Source organism: Neodiprion fabricii, chromosome 3 (genome assembly GCF_021155785.1).
Source record: "Neodiprion fabricii isolate iyNeoFabr1 chromosome 3, iyNeoFabr1.1, whole genome shotgun sequence".
Lineage (NCBI taxonomy): Eukaryota > Metazoa > Arthropoda > Insecta > Hymenoptera > Diprionidae > Neodiprion > Neodiprion fabricii.
Window position 1 is genome coordinate 6341602 of NC_060241.1, and position 17116 is coordinate 6358717.

The 17116-nt window shown below is 41.2% G+C and overlaps 1 protein-coding gene across 1 annotated transcript in view; it reads left to right on the plus strand.

Moving 5' to 3' along the window:
• The window catches only part of LOC124177145, a 42785-nt gene extending 25972 nt beyond the window's left edge, over window positions 1-16813 (plus strand). Inside the window, exons 5-10 of the mRNA XM_046559192.1 lie at window positions 83-490; window positions 695-1236; window positions 1441-2020; window positions 2327-2428; window positions 2531-3587; window positions 16802-16813. Coding sequence (XP_046415148.1) covers window positions 83-490; window positions 695-1236; window positions 1441-2020; window positions 2327-2428; window positions 2531-3579 — 2681 coding nt within the window. The 3' untranslated portion in view covers window positions 3580-3587; window positions 16802-16813. The remainder of the gene's footprint in view (window positions 1-82; window positions 491-694; window positions 1237-1440; window positions 2021-2326; window positions 2429-2530; window positions 3588-16801) is intronic.
• The last annotated feature ends 303 nt before the right edge of the window (window positions 16814-17116 follow it).

Sequence of the window (17116 nt, forward strand, 5' to 3'; positions counted from 1 at the left end):
GACGATTCGGTGATGACGTTGCAGCGTATATTTTCTACATGTCAGGAGTCAGAAATGTTAAATCCAGTTGTGGAAGACCGAGGTCGCGACGTCAATGTATGGGACAATTCGGGGATGACGTTGCAGCACGTGGATATTGTATTCCAAAACTTAGATATGCTAAAGTGGCTTGTGGAAGAACGAGGTTGCGACGTCAACGTACGAAATAATTCAGGGACGACGTTGCAGCATATAGCTGCTAATCGTAATGACTTAGATATGCTCAAGTGGCTTGTGAAAGACCGAGGTTGCGACGTCAACGTACGGGATAATTCAGGGGTGACGTTGCAGCTGGTGGCTGTTGCATGTAATAACTCAGATGTGCTAAAGTGGCTTGTGGAAGAACGAGGTTGCGACGTCAACGTACGGGACGATTCAGGGGTGACGTTGCAGCACATGGCTGTTGGATGTAATAACTTAGATGTGCTAAAGTGGCTTGTGGGAGAACAAGGTTGCGACGTCAACGTACGGTACAATTCAGGGGTGACGATGCAGCACGTGGCTGTTAGATTTAATAACTTAGATGTGCTAAAGTGGCTTGTGGAAGAACGAGGTTGCGACGTCAACGTACGGGACGATTCAGGGGTGACGTCGCAGCACGTGGCTGTTAGATTTAATAACTTAGATGTGCTAAAGTGGCTTGTGGAAGAACGAGGTTGCGACGTCAACGTACGGAGTGATTCAGGGATGACGTTGCAGCACATAGCTGCGGAATGTAATAACTTAGATGTGCTAAAATGGCTTGTGGAAGAACGAGGTTGCGACGTCAACGTACGGTACAATTCAGGGGTGACGTTGCAGCAGGTCGCTGTTGCATGTAATAACTCAGATGTGCTAAAGTGGCTTGTGGAAGAACGAGGTTGCGACGTCAACGTACGGGACGATTCAGGGGTGACGTTGCAGCACGTGGCTGTTGGATGTAATAACTTAGATGTGCTAAAGTGGCTTGTGGGAGAACAAGGTTGCGACGTCAACGTACGGGACGATTCAGGGGTGACGTTGCAGTACGTGGCTGTTGGATGTAATAACTTAGATGTGCTAAAGTGGCTTGTGGAAGAACGAGGTTGCGACGTCAACGTACGGTACAATTCAGGGGTGACGATGCAGCACGTGGCTGTTAGATTTAATAACTTAGATGTGCTGAAGTGGCTTGTGGAAGAACGAGGTTGCGACGTCAACGTACGGGACGATTCAGGGGTGACGTCGCAGCACGTGGCTGTTAGATTTAATAACTTAGATGTGCTAAAGTGGCTTGTGGAAGAACGAGGTTGCGACGTCAACGTACGGAGTGATTCAGGGGTGACGTTGCAGCACGTGGCTGTTGCATGTAATAACTTAGATGTGCTAAAGTGGCTTGTGGAAGAACGAGGTTGCGACGTCAACGTACGGAGTGATTCAGGGATGACGTTGCAGCACATAGCTGCGGAATGTAATAACTTAGATGTGCTAAAATGGCTTGTGGAAGAACGAGGTTGCGACGTCAACGTACGGGACGATTCAGGGGTGACGTCGCAGCACGTGGCTGTTAGATTTAATAACTTAGATGTGCTAAAGTGGCTTGTGGAAGAACGAGGTTGCGACGTCAACGTACGGGACGATTCAGGGGTGACGTGGCAGCACGTGGCTGTTGCATGTAATAACTTAGATGTGCTAAAGTGGCTTGTGGAAGAACGAGGTTGCGACGTCAACGTACGGAGTGATTCAGGGATGACGTTGCAGCACATAGCTGCGGAATGTAATAACTTAGATGTGCTAAAGTGGCTTGTGGAAGAACGAGGTTGCGACGTCAACGTACGGAGTGATTCAGGGATGACGTTGCAGCACATAGCTGCGGAATGTAATAACTCAGATGTGCTAAAGTGGCTTGTGGAAGAACGAGGTTGCGACGTCAACGTACGGGACGATTCAGGGGTGACGTTGCAGCACGTGGCTGTTAGATGTAATAACTTAGATGTGCTAAAGTGGCTTGTGGAAGAACAAGGTTGCGACGTCAACGTACGGAACGATTCAGGGGTGACGTTGCAGCACGTAGCTGTTAGATTTAATAACTTAGATGTGCTAAAGTGGCTTGTGGAAGAACGAGGTTGCGACGTCAACGTACGGTACAATTCAGGGGTGACGTTGCAGCAGGTCGCTGTTGCATGTAATAACTCAGATGTGCTAAAGTGGCTTGTGGAAGAACGAGGTTGCGACGTCAACGTACGGTACAATTCAGGGGTGACGATGCAGCACGTGGCTGTTAGATTTAATAACTTAGATGTGCTAAAGTGGCTTGTGGAAGAACGAGGTTGCGACGTCAACGTACGGAGTGATTCAGGGATGACGTTGCAGCACATAGCTGCGGAATGTAATAACTTAGATGTGCTAAAGTGGCTTGTGGAAGAACGAGGTTGCGACGTCAACGTACGGTACAATTCAGGGGTGACGATGCAGCACGTGGCTGTTAGATTTAATAACTTAGATGTGCTAAAGTGGCTTGTGGAAGAACGAGGTTGCGACGTCAACGTGCGGGACGATTCAGGGGTGACGTTGCAGCACGTGGCTGTTGCATGTAATAACTTAGATGTGCTAAAGTGGCTTGTGGAAGAACGAGGTTGCGACGTCAACGTACGGAGTGATTCAGGGATGACGTTGCAGCACATAGCTGCGGATTGTAATAACTTAGATGTGCTAAAGTGGCTTGTGGAAGAACGAGGTTGCGACGTCAACGTACGGGACGATTCAGGGCTGACATTGCAGCACGTGGCTGTTAGATTTAATAACTTAGATGTGCTAAAGTGGCTTGTGGAAAAACGAGGTTGCGACGTCAACGTACGGGACGATTCAGGGGTGACGTTGCAGCACGTGGCTGTTAGATGTAATAACTTAGATGTGCTAAAGTGGCTTGTGGAAAAACGAGGTTGCGACGTCAACGTACGGGACGATTCAGGGGTGACGTTGCAGCACGTAGCTGTTAGATTTAATAACTTAGATGTGCTAAAGTGGCTTGTGGAAGAACGAGGTTGCGACGTCAACGTACGGTACAATTCAGGGATGACGTTGCAGCAGGTCGCTGTTGCATGTAATAACTCAGATGTGCTAAAGTGGCTTGTGGAAGAACGAGGTTGCGACGTCAACGTACGGGACGATTCAGGGGTGACGTTGCAGCACGTGGCTGTTGGATGTAATAACTTAGATGTGCTAAAGTGGCTTGTGGAAGAACGAGGTTGCGACGTCAACGTACGGAGTGATTCAGGGGTGACGTTGCAGCACGTGGCTGTTGGATGTAATAACTTAGATGTGCTAAAGTGGCTTGTGGAAGAACGAGGTTGCGACGTCAACGTAGGGAGTGATTCAGGGGTGACGTTGCAGCACGTGGCTGTTGGATGTAATAACTTAGATGTGCTAAAGTGGCTTGTGGAAGAACGAGGTTGCGACGTCAACGTAGGGAGTGATTCAGGGATGACGTTGCAGCACATAGCTGCGGAATGTAATAACTTAGATATGCTAGAGTGGCTTGCGGAAGACCGAGATTGCGACGTCAACGTACGGGAGGATTAAGGGGTGATGTTGCAGCGCATGGCTATTGCATTCGCAAACTTAGACATGCTGAAGTAGCTTGTAGAAGACCGAGGTTGCGACGCTAACGTACGGTACGATTCAGAGATGACGTTGCAGCACATGGCTATTGCATTCGCAAACTTAGACATGCTGAAGTAGCTTGTAGAAGACCGAGGTTGCGACGCTAACGTACGGTACGATTCAGAGATGACGTTGCAGCACATGGCTATTGCAGTCGCAACTTAGATATGCTAAAGTGGCTTGTGGGAGAACGAGGTCACGACCTCAGCGTACGGAATAATTCAGGAATGACGTTGCAGCACGTGGCTATTGTATTCAATAACTTAGAAATGCTAAAGTGGCTTGTTGAATTCGTAGAGAACTTTGGTACACAGGGCTGCTGGAATTTTTCAGGGGATCTATTGTCGCAAGATGCTAATGTAAATAAGAATTGCGAGATGAATAATTGGCGACAGGAAAATTCACGATGCATAAATTTAGTTTGGTCAGGAAATCACAGCAACACGCTGCCCAGACTAGAAACATTTCGAAACGACTGTTGGGATTAGAATCAAATTCTGAATAATTGGTATAAGGAATATGCAAATGCCACACAGCTAGGAGAGGCACTACTCGTTTTGCTATGCAAGTAATTTCGTTGACGCAACCTTATATTGACTGTGTATTGTACGCCCATATGACACTTTCACATCCAATCAAAGTAGGCGTCCGAATAGTGGTCTGAACAATGGTAATGACTGAAATTTTCGAATCGACATAGCTCAAGTAGGCTATTTTCAATAAGTGTGAAGCTTGCGTCAACACGAATTTGATATGGCCCATCCGCATGTGTACACACAATTTTCACCACCACCCACAATGGAAAGTTTGATTTGAGAAGCAACAAAAATGCCACTGACAGTGTACGCAATAGGATATAAGTAGCTCACACTCAATCACACGGTGCATAAAATCAGATTATTCGAGAGTGCAAACACGCTAAAGAAAACCCCAGTGTGTGAAATGGAGCTTTTTGATTGCTTCGTGAATCGAAAATGTGACGCCCTATGGAGCACGCTCAACAGGCTTTGAAAATCAAACTTTTCAAGTAGGTGTCGTAATAAAATGGCAAAGCATGATGTGTAAAAAACGAGGCGATGTATGCTGAAGAAATCGTTTGTACGCTCGTCATCTGTTAAATTAATATTATTCATGCATCTACGGCCTTCACAGTAGTTACGGTCGACGCAAACGTCGTGAGGTTTTCAGCCAATACGAATAAGCATGATTGACGGCGAAAGTTTTTTTCGTGAATCAAGTCCTAGATGTGGATTTACATTCTCAAACATGTCCACTTAAATTAATCGTGAGATCAGTAACGGTATCCGTTGAAGTAAATCCGTTGCGCGTGATATTCTTTGATGAAGCATTTCATTTTATTCCTAATAGTACGTGAGCCAACGATCAAAATCATATCTCATAGCATCCCGGCTAAAACCGTATAAAATCCATGGATTAGATGACTGTTAACAAGACAAAGTTGGCAGTTACTGTCGAAAACATAGCAGCTTTGCGGAGGGCTATTCCCGTTATTTCAAAACAAATGGTAGCCGGTATTTTAATATCCTGTTTGATATTGAAAATATATATATATTTTGTTATTTTATCCCTAAAACTTTTGCTTGGAGACATTTTGCGCTCAGCGTCTGATCTGTGCGAATTTTCAAAGATGATAATAAATCTTACTCAAGTGTATCATAGCATCCCCGTTCAATTTTGTTTCAAATCATTCTCATGTCTGCCGATATTTCCAAAATATTGTTTTCAGATATTTCTAATACCGCATATAGTGTCCAGTATAATCAGATGCTGCACTCAATTTGTCTGATGTGAATTTTTTCTACATCTGTGCAACTCGTTTTATCATGTCCAACTGTTCTCAGACGTGATGCTGTGTTACCGGTCGGTAAAGTTCGTTAATATTTTCAAAGCTCTCAGAATGTGAGGCGATGAGACTGTTTTCTCAAAATTGACTTCTTTGCATTAGATAAATTCAATTCAATTATAAGAATATAATATAATTTTCATTGCCTCTTTTTTTGGAAACGGTTTCCTGGAAACGCGCTGCGCTAACGGCGCCTGAAAAAAGTAGGCTCGGTATCTCAGGACTATCATCCAAGTAGATTTCTGAAATCAGACGGGATGCTATGATAAGCTTAGTCAAGATTTGTAGACATTTTTGAAAATACACTATGATCGAACACTGCGCGCAAAATAACGGAAATCCACGTTTATAGGTTCAGGGTCACCTGATCTATCGAATTGAAACGGCTTTGGCCGGGATGCCATGAGAGAAAAATTTTAGTTGTCGGCTCCATGCCATATCAGCACCTCCGTTTGTGCACATAAAACTTGGGCTTTGTTATCGAGAAACCTGTAACAACCTTAATAGCAGCATAACGGTCCGAACAATTGTAAGAGAGTATCGGCCCTCTGGATCACGCATCCTGTTGAAACACTTAGGGGTGTTTTTTGTCCTGAAATATGGAGTTTCTGATATTTACTTTCAGCCATTGGGCCGTTTATCATCGCGGTTGAAATTGATGTTATTATCAGTTTGATGAGTGGAATTCGCTATCAAACAAATTATAGTCTTTACTTCGTTTCTCGTTCTAGCAATCGTTTCTAGCAATGGCCCTTGATATAACTAAATACTCTGTTCTATAAAAGTTGGTATGATAATTATATGTGTGGGTCCTCCGCAAAATTTACATCCAATATAGCGGAATCTGACTTATTGGAAGAAAGTAACATTATATAACATGTTAATTCAGCCCGGAAAACAACGCGGTATATCGCTGCGTATACCGGGACAATCTCTTGAAACTATACAGTCAATGCCCATGCGCCAAATAATTCAAACTCATTGGTCGGTGGAATCGCCCCGCGGCGATCTTTTCGCCTGCTGAGCAGGGGGCAAACGTACACGAAATGAAACAAGACTCGAGAGCTGTAAATCTCTCGCGCATAAAACCGCGGATTGAGGTTATGTTGCTGTTTATTTTTACGTAGCGTGAATTGTCTAAGAAGAATAGTATCGTTCAGCAATACCGTGGTCCATGTCGGAAAATATTCAACCGACGTAATAAGGAATTGCCAGAAACAGAGTTTAACAGCTGAAACTCGGAGTGGCAAGCCTGCCCGAGCAGCTGATAAAACTCGCGCATGCGCATTGACTGCATAGTTTCTAGAGATTGTCCCGGTATATGACTCGAGCCATACGCATATGCTGATTCGTACAAGTTCATAAGATGAATCGACAGGGAGGTACAAGGGTGCCATATTCGAAGTCCGATCAGTATAGCAGATAACATAAACTATCCCCTTTTAGCTCCCTGGCAAAGAATCGCAAGACGAAGACTATGGGAAGAGGAAAGGATGACAAGTAATCATCTCCACCGTGAACCAAAGTTTGTTAACGAGGCGCAATCATTGATTCGACACCATTTGGTCGAGTGCATATCGATAAACTAATCAGTCTCAATTCGAATCACAAGCACCAAGTAAAAATCGTCGATATTAAATTCGCGTGATTTAGCCACTCAAGGTGTACGACCATAATTGAAACCTCAGAGTTGCGGACAAGAATAATTACGTTCCTTGGACAAGGGATTGTTCTACCATGAGGTACTTTCAGTCCTAGCGCTTGCAGAAGACCTCGCGTAGCCCGGTATACACTTTATCAAATCGTCTAACTTACATACCGACGATTTGGCTCTGGTGCGAATTTTGATAGTGCTATTCTTACCTCGGGGAATAGAAGGAACCTTATCTCAGGGCATACAGTGGTATTTGGTGCATTTAGAGCATTTGATTCTGTAGTTCTGAAACCTTCAACTCATAATCTTCGTCGCATGTTCAGATAACCTCGACCATAATTATAAGTCGCACCTTTTGTTAATCGTAGCAATTTCTCTGTGTCTATCGAATAAATTATTGTGCTCGTTTTATATAATCGTGTCTTATATTATCTACAACCGGACCATAACATAAGTAACTACAAAGAAGTCTTTTTGAAAAAGAAGAACATTTCCCAGCGCCCCACCCGCCAACGATAAATTTTGGAAAAGGGAAAGGATCAAGTATACATATTCATAGCGCCGTATCTAGCAACGTTGAAATAACGGACTTCAACTGTTAGCATGTATTGAGCAGTCGGTCAATCATTACATAAGGGGTTTTCCATATCCCCTCGACAAATGAAAAACCTCCACTAATTTTGATTCGCGTCACGATTCTTGATACGATTATACGGCCTCAAAACGGACTCCTGAATTTCATCAAACTTTTCGCTCCAGCCGTTGATTTTCTATGATTATTCATACCTATATTAAAAATTGATCTTTTTCAAAAATCTCGAAAACTTCTCAAAAATCTCATTTTACATCCGGATTATTTTGACACCCGTCCCATGATGGGTCGGATTTTTCTTCTATTCTTTTCCATTTCTTTCAACATTTTGAACAAACGGAACATCAGGTTCCAACGTTCTGAAAATTTTCAAAATATTACCGAAAATTCTATGTTCAAGTTTTGATATTTTTACGTTCAAAAAAACCGAACGAATACCCGGAACTCAGAAATTGCGTTGTATGAATGATCCCTAAAAAAATTGCTTAGATTGTGCACATTAGGTCATTTTACAGGTTAGAGACCCTTCAAGAAGATCATTTTGATCAATTATCTATACTGATGTAAAAGTTTGCCTGGTATATTCAGTCGTTACCCGATTGAGAACGAATTGTGCACTGCAGCGATCGTGCCGTCACATCAGCTGTGCGCTTTGACAAATGCTAAAACAGAAATACCTAATAAATATTAACTGAAAATAAGAAGAACGTTGTTTAGCAAGTGTTGCGCTCCAGAAATAACGTGATAACAACTTGGCGTCCTCCAAAATACTCCTAAGATTTATCGTACCGGTAATTATGAATGGTCAAAGACACATCAATTCACGAGGGAAGGATGGATTCGCAAATTACGATCCGAGGACACCAGGTTGACCGTGCACAAGTCAAAAGAGCTGTCGTGTCATCCCTAGCCGTTGATAAAGCGGTCGTGCTCCGTTCAAAGTTCAAAGAGCTTTCGCAGGTAGATAAAGGGTGAAGGAATACGTTTCTGTTGTTAAAACAGAGTAAAATGCATTTTCTCTAACCAAAATGAAGTCTGGATGCTATAAAGTGGAAAAAAAGCGCACTCTGACCGAATATAATGAGCTCTGTAAACAACTTTATAGTTTAGACTTTCATCGGCTAGGGTCACTCATATAATCTGTTACACGCTCTCATTTCCTTCGCGACGACTAAAAGACTCGTCTTCGGTCTGCAAATTGTATCTCATCTGCGCGCTATTCTTGCTCTACGAGTATATATGACACTACGTGTGATGGTCACCGAATCCATTCCGCTACTGGAAAACGGAGAAACTGACAGATAGATTCTACTCCGGCAATATCAGATCCCGAGCGATGCTGAAGAGGAAAGACATTTCAATTATACTGAGAGTTTAATTTTTATTTGACCGCGTTTTCAACCATATTTCTCCGGGACTACCAAAATCTGCCGTTGCCGAATCTCCCCGAGTCCATTTCCCAACCTTTTTTACGAGCTGGGTGGAACTCTCTGAGTTCAATCAACACCATCGGCAGACTTTGCGACCAGGGCTGACGTATTGGAACATCCTACTCCGTTAATGGAGAGAACATGGGCGAGATGCTGCGGAAGTTGAAGGCCGATGATTTCGATTTCTACGACATCGAGAAGCTGAACGACTCTCACAACAGGGACGTTACCTCGTGAGTACATGCTTTGGATCTCTTGATCGGAAAGCCGTCGGACTTTTTCATGGAATGAATGTGAACTGACAAGTTTAAGGGGTCGGTGAGCCAATAGTGGACAAATTCTAACACTCTCGATGCAAGAAATGGGTAAATATTAAAATTACGTTCCAAAATAGATATCGATACTTCATCTGAAATGCTTCAAAATTGGTAAATAATATAAGGATTATGTTCTACGATGACTGATTTCATTAGGAATACTTCCCTATTACTTGCCACTACAATAGATTGTCTTTTGTTCAATAGTCAATTAAGCACCTATTGGCATTGCTAATTGTTGATCAGAATGAGTATCGGTAGAATGTTGTAAAATCAAGTATTCAACGATGTCGACATCATAAAATAAAAATTCGGGAGAATTGTTTGTAGAAGATAGTTTTCAGAATAAGTTTTGAGAATATGGGTTTTGGATAATCTTGATGAGATTTCAAACGAAGCATCGATATCTATGCTTTTTCCAGAATTACAGTATTTCCTATAATCATATTTTTAAGGAGATCTTTGCAAATTAAAAATGTAGCAATCTGATATAACGACTGGATTTAACACTACCTCGTAATAGAATGCTCGAAGAATGTCGTTTTTGGATCAATAAGCTCTTTAATATGCAGTATCATTATAGACATATTTTGCTTGAAGGCTAACCTGCAGGGGTGTTTGATTGCAGGTGTTACAGAACAAGATTTTCCGGAACTGATAGATAAGCTCTGGGAACTCGTTGTGGGAAATCGTCTGAGTTTCGTACTCAAACATTCATCTGGCCGGGTACTCAGCGTCGCGTTTAGTTTTTACACGAGGAATAACCCTCGAATGGAGATGAACTCGATGCTGAGGATATTGTAGCAGTCTTTAGAGCATCTTCCGGAGCCGACCGAGATTGACGGCTGCCCAAAGGCAAGGGACGAATTCTCCACTCTTTCTTGATGAGAACCAAGAGCTGCGTTCTTGCACCTGATGGTTCGATGCCGTTCAAAGACGTCTGATAGTCAATCTACACCTGGAAAAAGGTTTTGCAGAATTCGAGAAGCTGCCCTACAAGTTATTCTTCATTGTTTCGTGCGATGCTTTCAACTCGTCAATTGTTAGTGGGATCCGTATAAAGTAACAAGTATGCGTTAGAACCTTTGTTAAATTATCAGATTTGACAGGTACAAAGATCATTCATAAATACCAACGTAAAAAATACCGGACTTATTAACAGAACCGACGCTTCCTATCAAATGATTTCGAAATGGTGCAACATTTATTAGATTCTCAATCATACTCTATTTTGGGTTATCTTACTGCATGAAATCTCTGTCAACAAATTCGTTGGAATGACTTTTTCCACAATGTCAGCATCGTTGAATTCCTGATTCAAAAAGCGTCTAAGGTTGCATCGAATTGTTATCGATAAATGTATATTATTAATTGGAATCAATTTGTTCATTTGCGTATCCATACCATGACCCTAATGTACTTGGACGACTCCTGCTGTTGCACCGGAATCGATTTTACCCTCAGGGTTAAAAGCAATCAAACGCAGGCCATGACTAACTCTCATTGTGCGTTATGCACCATGAAAAACACTAGACAAAAAGGGCTAATCTCTTCGCTTTTACAGTTTCTGTAGAGTTGCATTTATTGTACTTTTATAGTCACTAGACTCTTGGAGTCGTTGCGGCGAAACGTCCCACGGCTGTAATAGAATGGCAGATTATCGCAGCTTTCCGTCCCAATTAACTCCGGATTGGAGGTATTTTGTGATTCCCTTTGTGTATTCTCTACCTGCAATGCCTTGTAGTCAAAATAAACTGATGTTCATATTTGACTTGATTGTTTTTCTATTTTCATTGTATCATGTATACATTTTATAATGTTGTCAGATTTCTTGCACCAGCCGTCACGATTGAGTTATCTCAGATTCTTACTTATATAATCTAAAAAACCTTCCATTTCATTGCGAAGATTTGAATTATGAAAGAAAAAATGTTATATGATGTACAGGAAAACGAACGCTTGAAAATTACTTGCGAATCTTTAATCGTTGTCTCCAAAAAGATATCCACGACGATGAACGCTTCTTCTCAAATCCATTTCTGTCTCATTTTATATTTGTTTGTGAATTTTCTTGGAATTCAATGTAAAAGGATATCGAACTTCATCAAACCTGAGGAAAAATACGTATTTGTGATCCGCTTTGAAGGCTTGTGAAAAAACAGTTTGCATCACAGACAAGTTGCAGTACCGACAATACTATGTTTGAGAAGAAGCGTATTATTCTTAAAGAAAGACCGTAGCCAGTTTGTAATCAATGTTGCAAGAGTTTTCGCTTCAGTTTATGCTGTTGGTCCCACGTTGTTTTCGATGTCCGAGACGGAATATTTTTTGCTCGAAAAAAGCGAGGCTGACTACCCTTCTGGGTTTTTGGTCAAAATATTGATGATTTTGAATAATGCTGGGATTATTTCTCCGATACATTATATCGACTTAATTATGCATAATTTTTTTGAAACTAAATAACACCAGTCTAAACGGATTTTATGCTTAGGATTCGTGCATGTGATTACTATAGATTATGTAATACCAAACACCGATAAATTAATATTCGTCGAAGAGGTTTGCCTTCGTAACCAAGAGTGTGCTGTCCAGAAAATGAAGAAAATCCATGATTTTTATCAGCTGAATAATTGAAATCCTAGATTATCTTAAATTTTTAAACAGCAATCTCCTGACTGCATAATAAAACGATGTTGACAAATCATACTTTTTCTCTGTTCAGTATCATTTACACTATAATAATCACGCGTGTTTCACATCTTCGACACCTTCTGCCCTTGAATGCTGAAATGAACAGAGTGATACACCATTCACTATTATATCATGCACCTAAAAGCCGCCGATTTTTCTCTTCGTTATATTTGAAACCCCTCAGACGGTTTGACTGTTTTTCTTTGTTTCGCTTTGAGATAGAATAATTTTCACGACAGCCTTAGCCTTAGTAAGCTTCCATGCGGATGCGCACCAGTGAGAATTTTCACCTCCAGAAACAAATATTTTTGTAAAATAGTAAAATGCCAGAAAATGTTTGGCGATATTTTTGAGGATGCAGGATCTGCCGCGTGTGTTCAACGCAATAGAATCGTATATTTCTAGCGTAGCTGCAACAGTAAGTAGAATAGTTAAGGTATAAAGGACAAGTAAGGAATTGTTGCCTGCACCCCGCAGCCTTGGGGGGAACTGAAATGGGCGTTACTTTCCTACTATGACAGGCCCAGGGTGCAAAAACAAAACGGTCAAATAATATGGCTCGAAATATTTTCATTCCTTGTGCCATTTTCTTATTAGTGCGAATTTCTCAAAATGGCGAAGAACAAATCAGAGAGCTTTTCAGATTCTAAAACACTCGAAACGAATTATAAGAGGTAGTTTTTCCAACTAGTTCAGTTCACTTGAACCTTGACTTCGAAAATAGCTATAGTGCTGGAAATCTTCTCGCGAATACCTCAAAACTTGATTAAAACTACTCAGTTCTTTTAAAAATTTTGTTGTAAACTCGTGAAGAACTCTTTAAAATTTTTAAACCTGAAAGTCCTACATCTAGATCTCACAACGGGGCAATTTTTGACTGAAAATCAAAAGTGAATTTCAGGTGCGAGAATAAGAAGAAACCAGTATAAACGGTTAATCACCTTGTCTGCTGACAAACATTTTTTTGCAATTTTTTTTAAAACAACAAGTGTTTTTAATAAACCATTTGGTATTATGTATAAGCTGAACTTCCAGTTGAATTGATTGACAGTTTTGTCCAATTACGATTCATCATCCTGAAGGCATCTAGCAAAACAAAATGCATTATTTACCAGTTCAACGAGAGCGACGAAAGGTGAGCGACAATCTTTTCTTTTGTTCCAAAAGATGATTCTCTATTCAAACCCACAGATATTCAGTGATTTCACGGAAACATGCACTTTAGGTAATCGTGTTTTACAAGATTTTTGCCTTGGAACGAGCGTTAAGTCAACAAAGACACGAGAAATAATTTTTTTTTCCAAATCGGTGTAATCAAGTGAATCAGTTTGGGTTGGAGGCCGATTAGCGATTATCTAGTCCACTTCCTATCGGTTAAGCCGGCATTGGGCCTCACCAATGACGCGCCTTGTCTTTGGGCCTCTCCTGCCCCCACGCCCTACTCGACTCGATCGTTCGTTACCCCCACTCCGCGAATTTCGGTCTCGGCCTGCAATTTACGTGACTCTTGAAGAGGTTTGCAAACTCAGTCGTTAACTGTTCGTGGTCAGAGTCGGACGGTTATGAAGAGAACCGAAATGCGCTCTTCGTTTGATTGTGTTTTAGTGACGATCTTGACTTCAAGTGATTGTTTTTCTTCTGTTCAAATTAACATGAGAAATAATTATTCGAACATGTCATTGTACACAGTTAATTTCAGTCACCGGTGTTACGCCCCGACGTACCGCCTTGGCGTAACTTTTTCAAAACTCCATTTCATTTCATTTCTTTAATTTCTTCAATGCACAGATATTATTTCATTAAAATCTCATATTCTAAGAACAGCAAGTTCCACCCCTCCCAGAAAAAGTCACGTACAGTCCTCGGTATCAGTCAACATTGTATCTTATTTGCCGATACCAAGAACTGCGCTATAGAATTGCTGAGCTAGTAGCAGCGGAGCTCAGCCTAATAATACCTCTCTTTTCAAGGCAAAATTATCATTAATAATTAGCATAAGCTCCATCCATCCATTGTGAACTAAATTAAAATAGATTACTTATTAAGATGTATGGATGAATGTGTGAACATTGTATGTCAATATCTCTTGTTCATATTTTTAATATGTCACTGACGAGATTGACAACCGAAGGAGGACTCGAGTCGCACTCGAAGTAACATTGTCCATGTGGAAGCGGGAACCGGAAGGTTGCGCTCCAATGGAAAGAGCTGACCCAGGAACACCTCGGGTCGGCTTCGCACTTCATTGGCTATTTACCATCATAACTTAGCTGCAATTGTAGGCTCTTGGACCCTCAGGTCCAAGCAGCCACGTCTTTTCGTCTGTCAAGTCGCGAAGTGCGTGGACGTCAACCCGCATTAGCCCTTTTCGAGTAATAGTAGCGTACGGAAAATCTTAGTTGTGACGGACCTAAAATCTCTTGCTAATCCGTCAACTCGAGAATTCATATTATCTTGTGATTTGAAAAGACTCACTTATCTCCAACCTTCCAAATTATTTCCGGTTCTTTACTATTTCTTATATCTTCGAAAATAGACATTCTTATGATGTTCTGTTTCCTTCAAATTAAACCAAGTTTGGCCCAGATTCAATCCGGATCTGGTGACATCGAGCATTTACTTTAACAATCAAGAACTTCATTACTTTCGCAAAAGAATCATTTAGATAATAATAATTCAAACCATTGTAACAGGAATATAGGACAATCGTATATAACTCAACGTTAGAGTCGAAATCCCTATTTATAAGGTATCCGCGGTTAATAAATAGCTTCCGAGTCACTTGGAGTCATTTAAATATTACGCGCCGTTACGCCATATTGACTCGAGGCGAATAGGGTACAGTCATTCAAATTCAGGCTAGCGCGCAGGCGTCAAATTGTCGAGCGAATTATCGATCCCAGCCACGTGCGGCAGGAGCCGAGACACTTCTATGTCAGCTTCAGTGGGTAGCGTTTGCGTGGTTTGAATCTTGTGTCAACCCCGTGCCTATTACACGATTTTGTAATCGACTTTTGTGTCGACATTTGTACGTGACAATTACATAGTTTGACTCTTGTGTCAACCTTATTGTTAGTGCAGTATATTTTGTGACTTGACTATTGTGTTAATTCCGTACAGTTTAACTCTTGTGTCAACTAGTACGTAGTATTTTCTTGTAATTTGACTGTGGAATCAATTCCATCGTAATCGCGAGAGTCGGATTTCGACAACAATTTGTAAGTACAAATAAACTTGTATATTCTGTCAAATTCCTTCTTCTGTGCTCTTGGAAATTTGGATTCTCCCTTCCTCGGATCCCCAAATGAACTCCCTTGCGAATAGAGTCTATAAATAAAACTATTATTGTAATTTGCTAGCCAACTGAGCTTAGCCGTTATTTCGTCTTCGTTAATTTTGATAATTAACTGGCGCCCAACATAATATAATAAAATTGTCTGAGCATCGACAGCACTTGACCCAGGCCGCGTCGAGTAGAAGCAATTTGAAATAAAATATAGTTATGAAAATAGAAGGGAGTGAGTTGCTTCTGTCTCACCATCTCATATCAAAGCCGGGAGTGAAACATTCCGACATTTATTATGAACAGTAACTTTTTGATAATCAACCTATCGAAATCAATCAAGACTGAGGGACCGGGTTCATCGTTTCCAATATCATCCATCCACCCCTAAAAACTCAAGGTGAGGCCCTGGTCCAGAATACTACTGACGCAGACCGACACGATCCGACGGCTCTCAATCTCGTCACCACAGGAACACATCTGAAGATAAGTCAATCCGAGTGCTGATCTCCAACATCGAACGAATTCTTGTTTTCACCTTTCTAATCAAAATTTACTATTACAATATCCACTCAAAAGCAAGACTAGAGTTGGTGGCTAGCTTCACTAACCCCAAATTAGATGAAACGTATTGTTTCCAAGATTTGAACACGATTTGAAATAACAGCAACAAAGTATTGGTGTCCAGCTATAGACAATTCTCTTGGGAATTCCGAGAATTATTCTCCAGTCTTCAGCTGGGCCCCCACTTCATAATTATTATAGGCCATGAGCAATTGAAATTCTTGACATGAATTATATACCAACTGCTTGTTAATTTAAGTTTGAGATGATTTAAAAAGAAAGATACAATATCAAATAATCACGACCAGCTAGTTATAAGGATCGATCAGGATATATGTTCTGGGTGTCAAATAATAATGTCATTTAGAATAGAATAACTTAATCTTTTACCAGTCGAATCATTTCAGACCATTTATTTTGAAAGACGACCTTGTCCAATTTTCATTATTATAAATGAGCCTCAACAATTTAAGCAAGCCTCACAGACCTGTACAGGACTATAGCAACACGATCCTACAAATTACCGGCTTATCGAGAGGTAGGTCTTTCCTAGTTTTGATTTTTATTCATCGTCGTAACGGGGAAGCATCTTTATCATTAAGTATTACCGCTCAGCACACGCTCACCCCCACGTAACATTAGCCTTACTTTTTGCCGATTTTTGGGTCCGAAAATTTTTGGTCTCAGATTCGATTCAAATAACCCTTACCTGACTAATTGGAGCCCCAAAAACTGAGAAAACGCAGCGAGAAGAGCGTGGGATTAACAGGAGAGAGATAAGGAAGGAAGAAGCACCTTCTGAAATATGTCGAAAATACTGGTTTTCGTTTTTTGGCTGTAAGTTTTGATGCGTTCATCGCAGCGTATTGGGACTGCGCCCAAACGATTTTTTCTCCCAAAATTATGTCTGAATAGTGCACCAAAGAACTTATTTCAGCATTTTCGAAATCGCGAAAATTTTGGCCAAAAATGCCAAGGGGTTAGCCTTACTTTTTCTTCAATTTTCGAGCCGAAAATTTTTGGTCTCAGATTCGATTCAAATGACCCTTACCTGACTAATT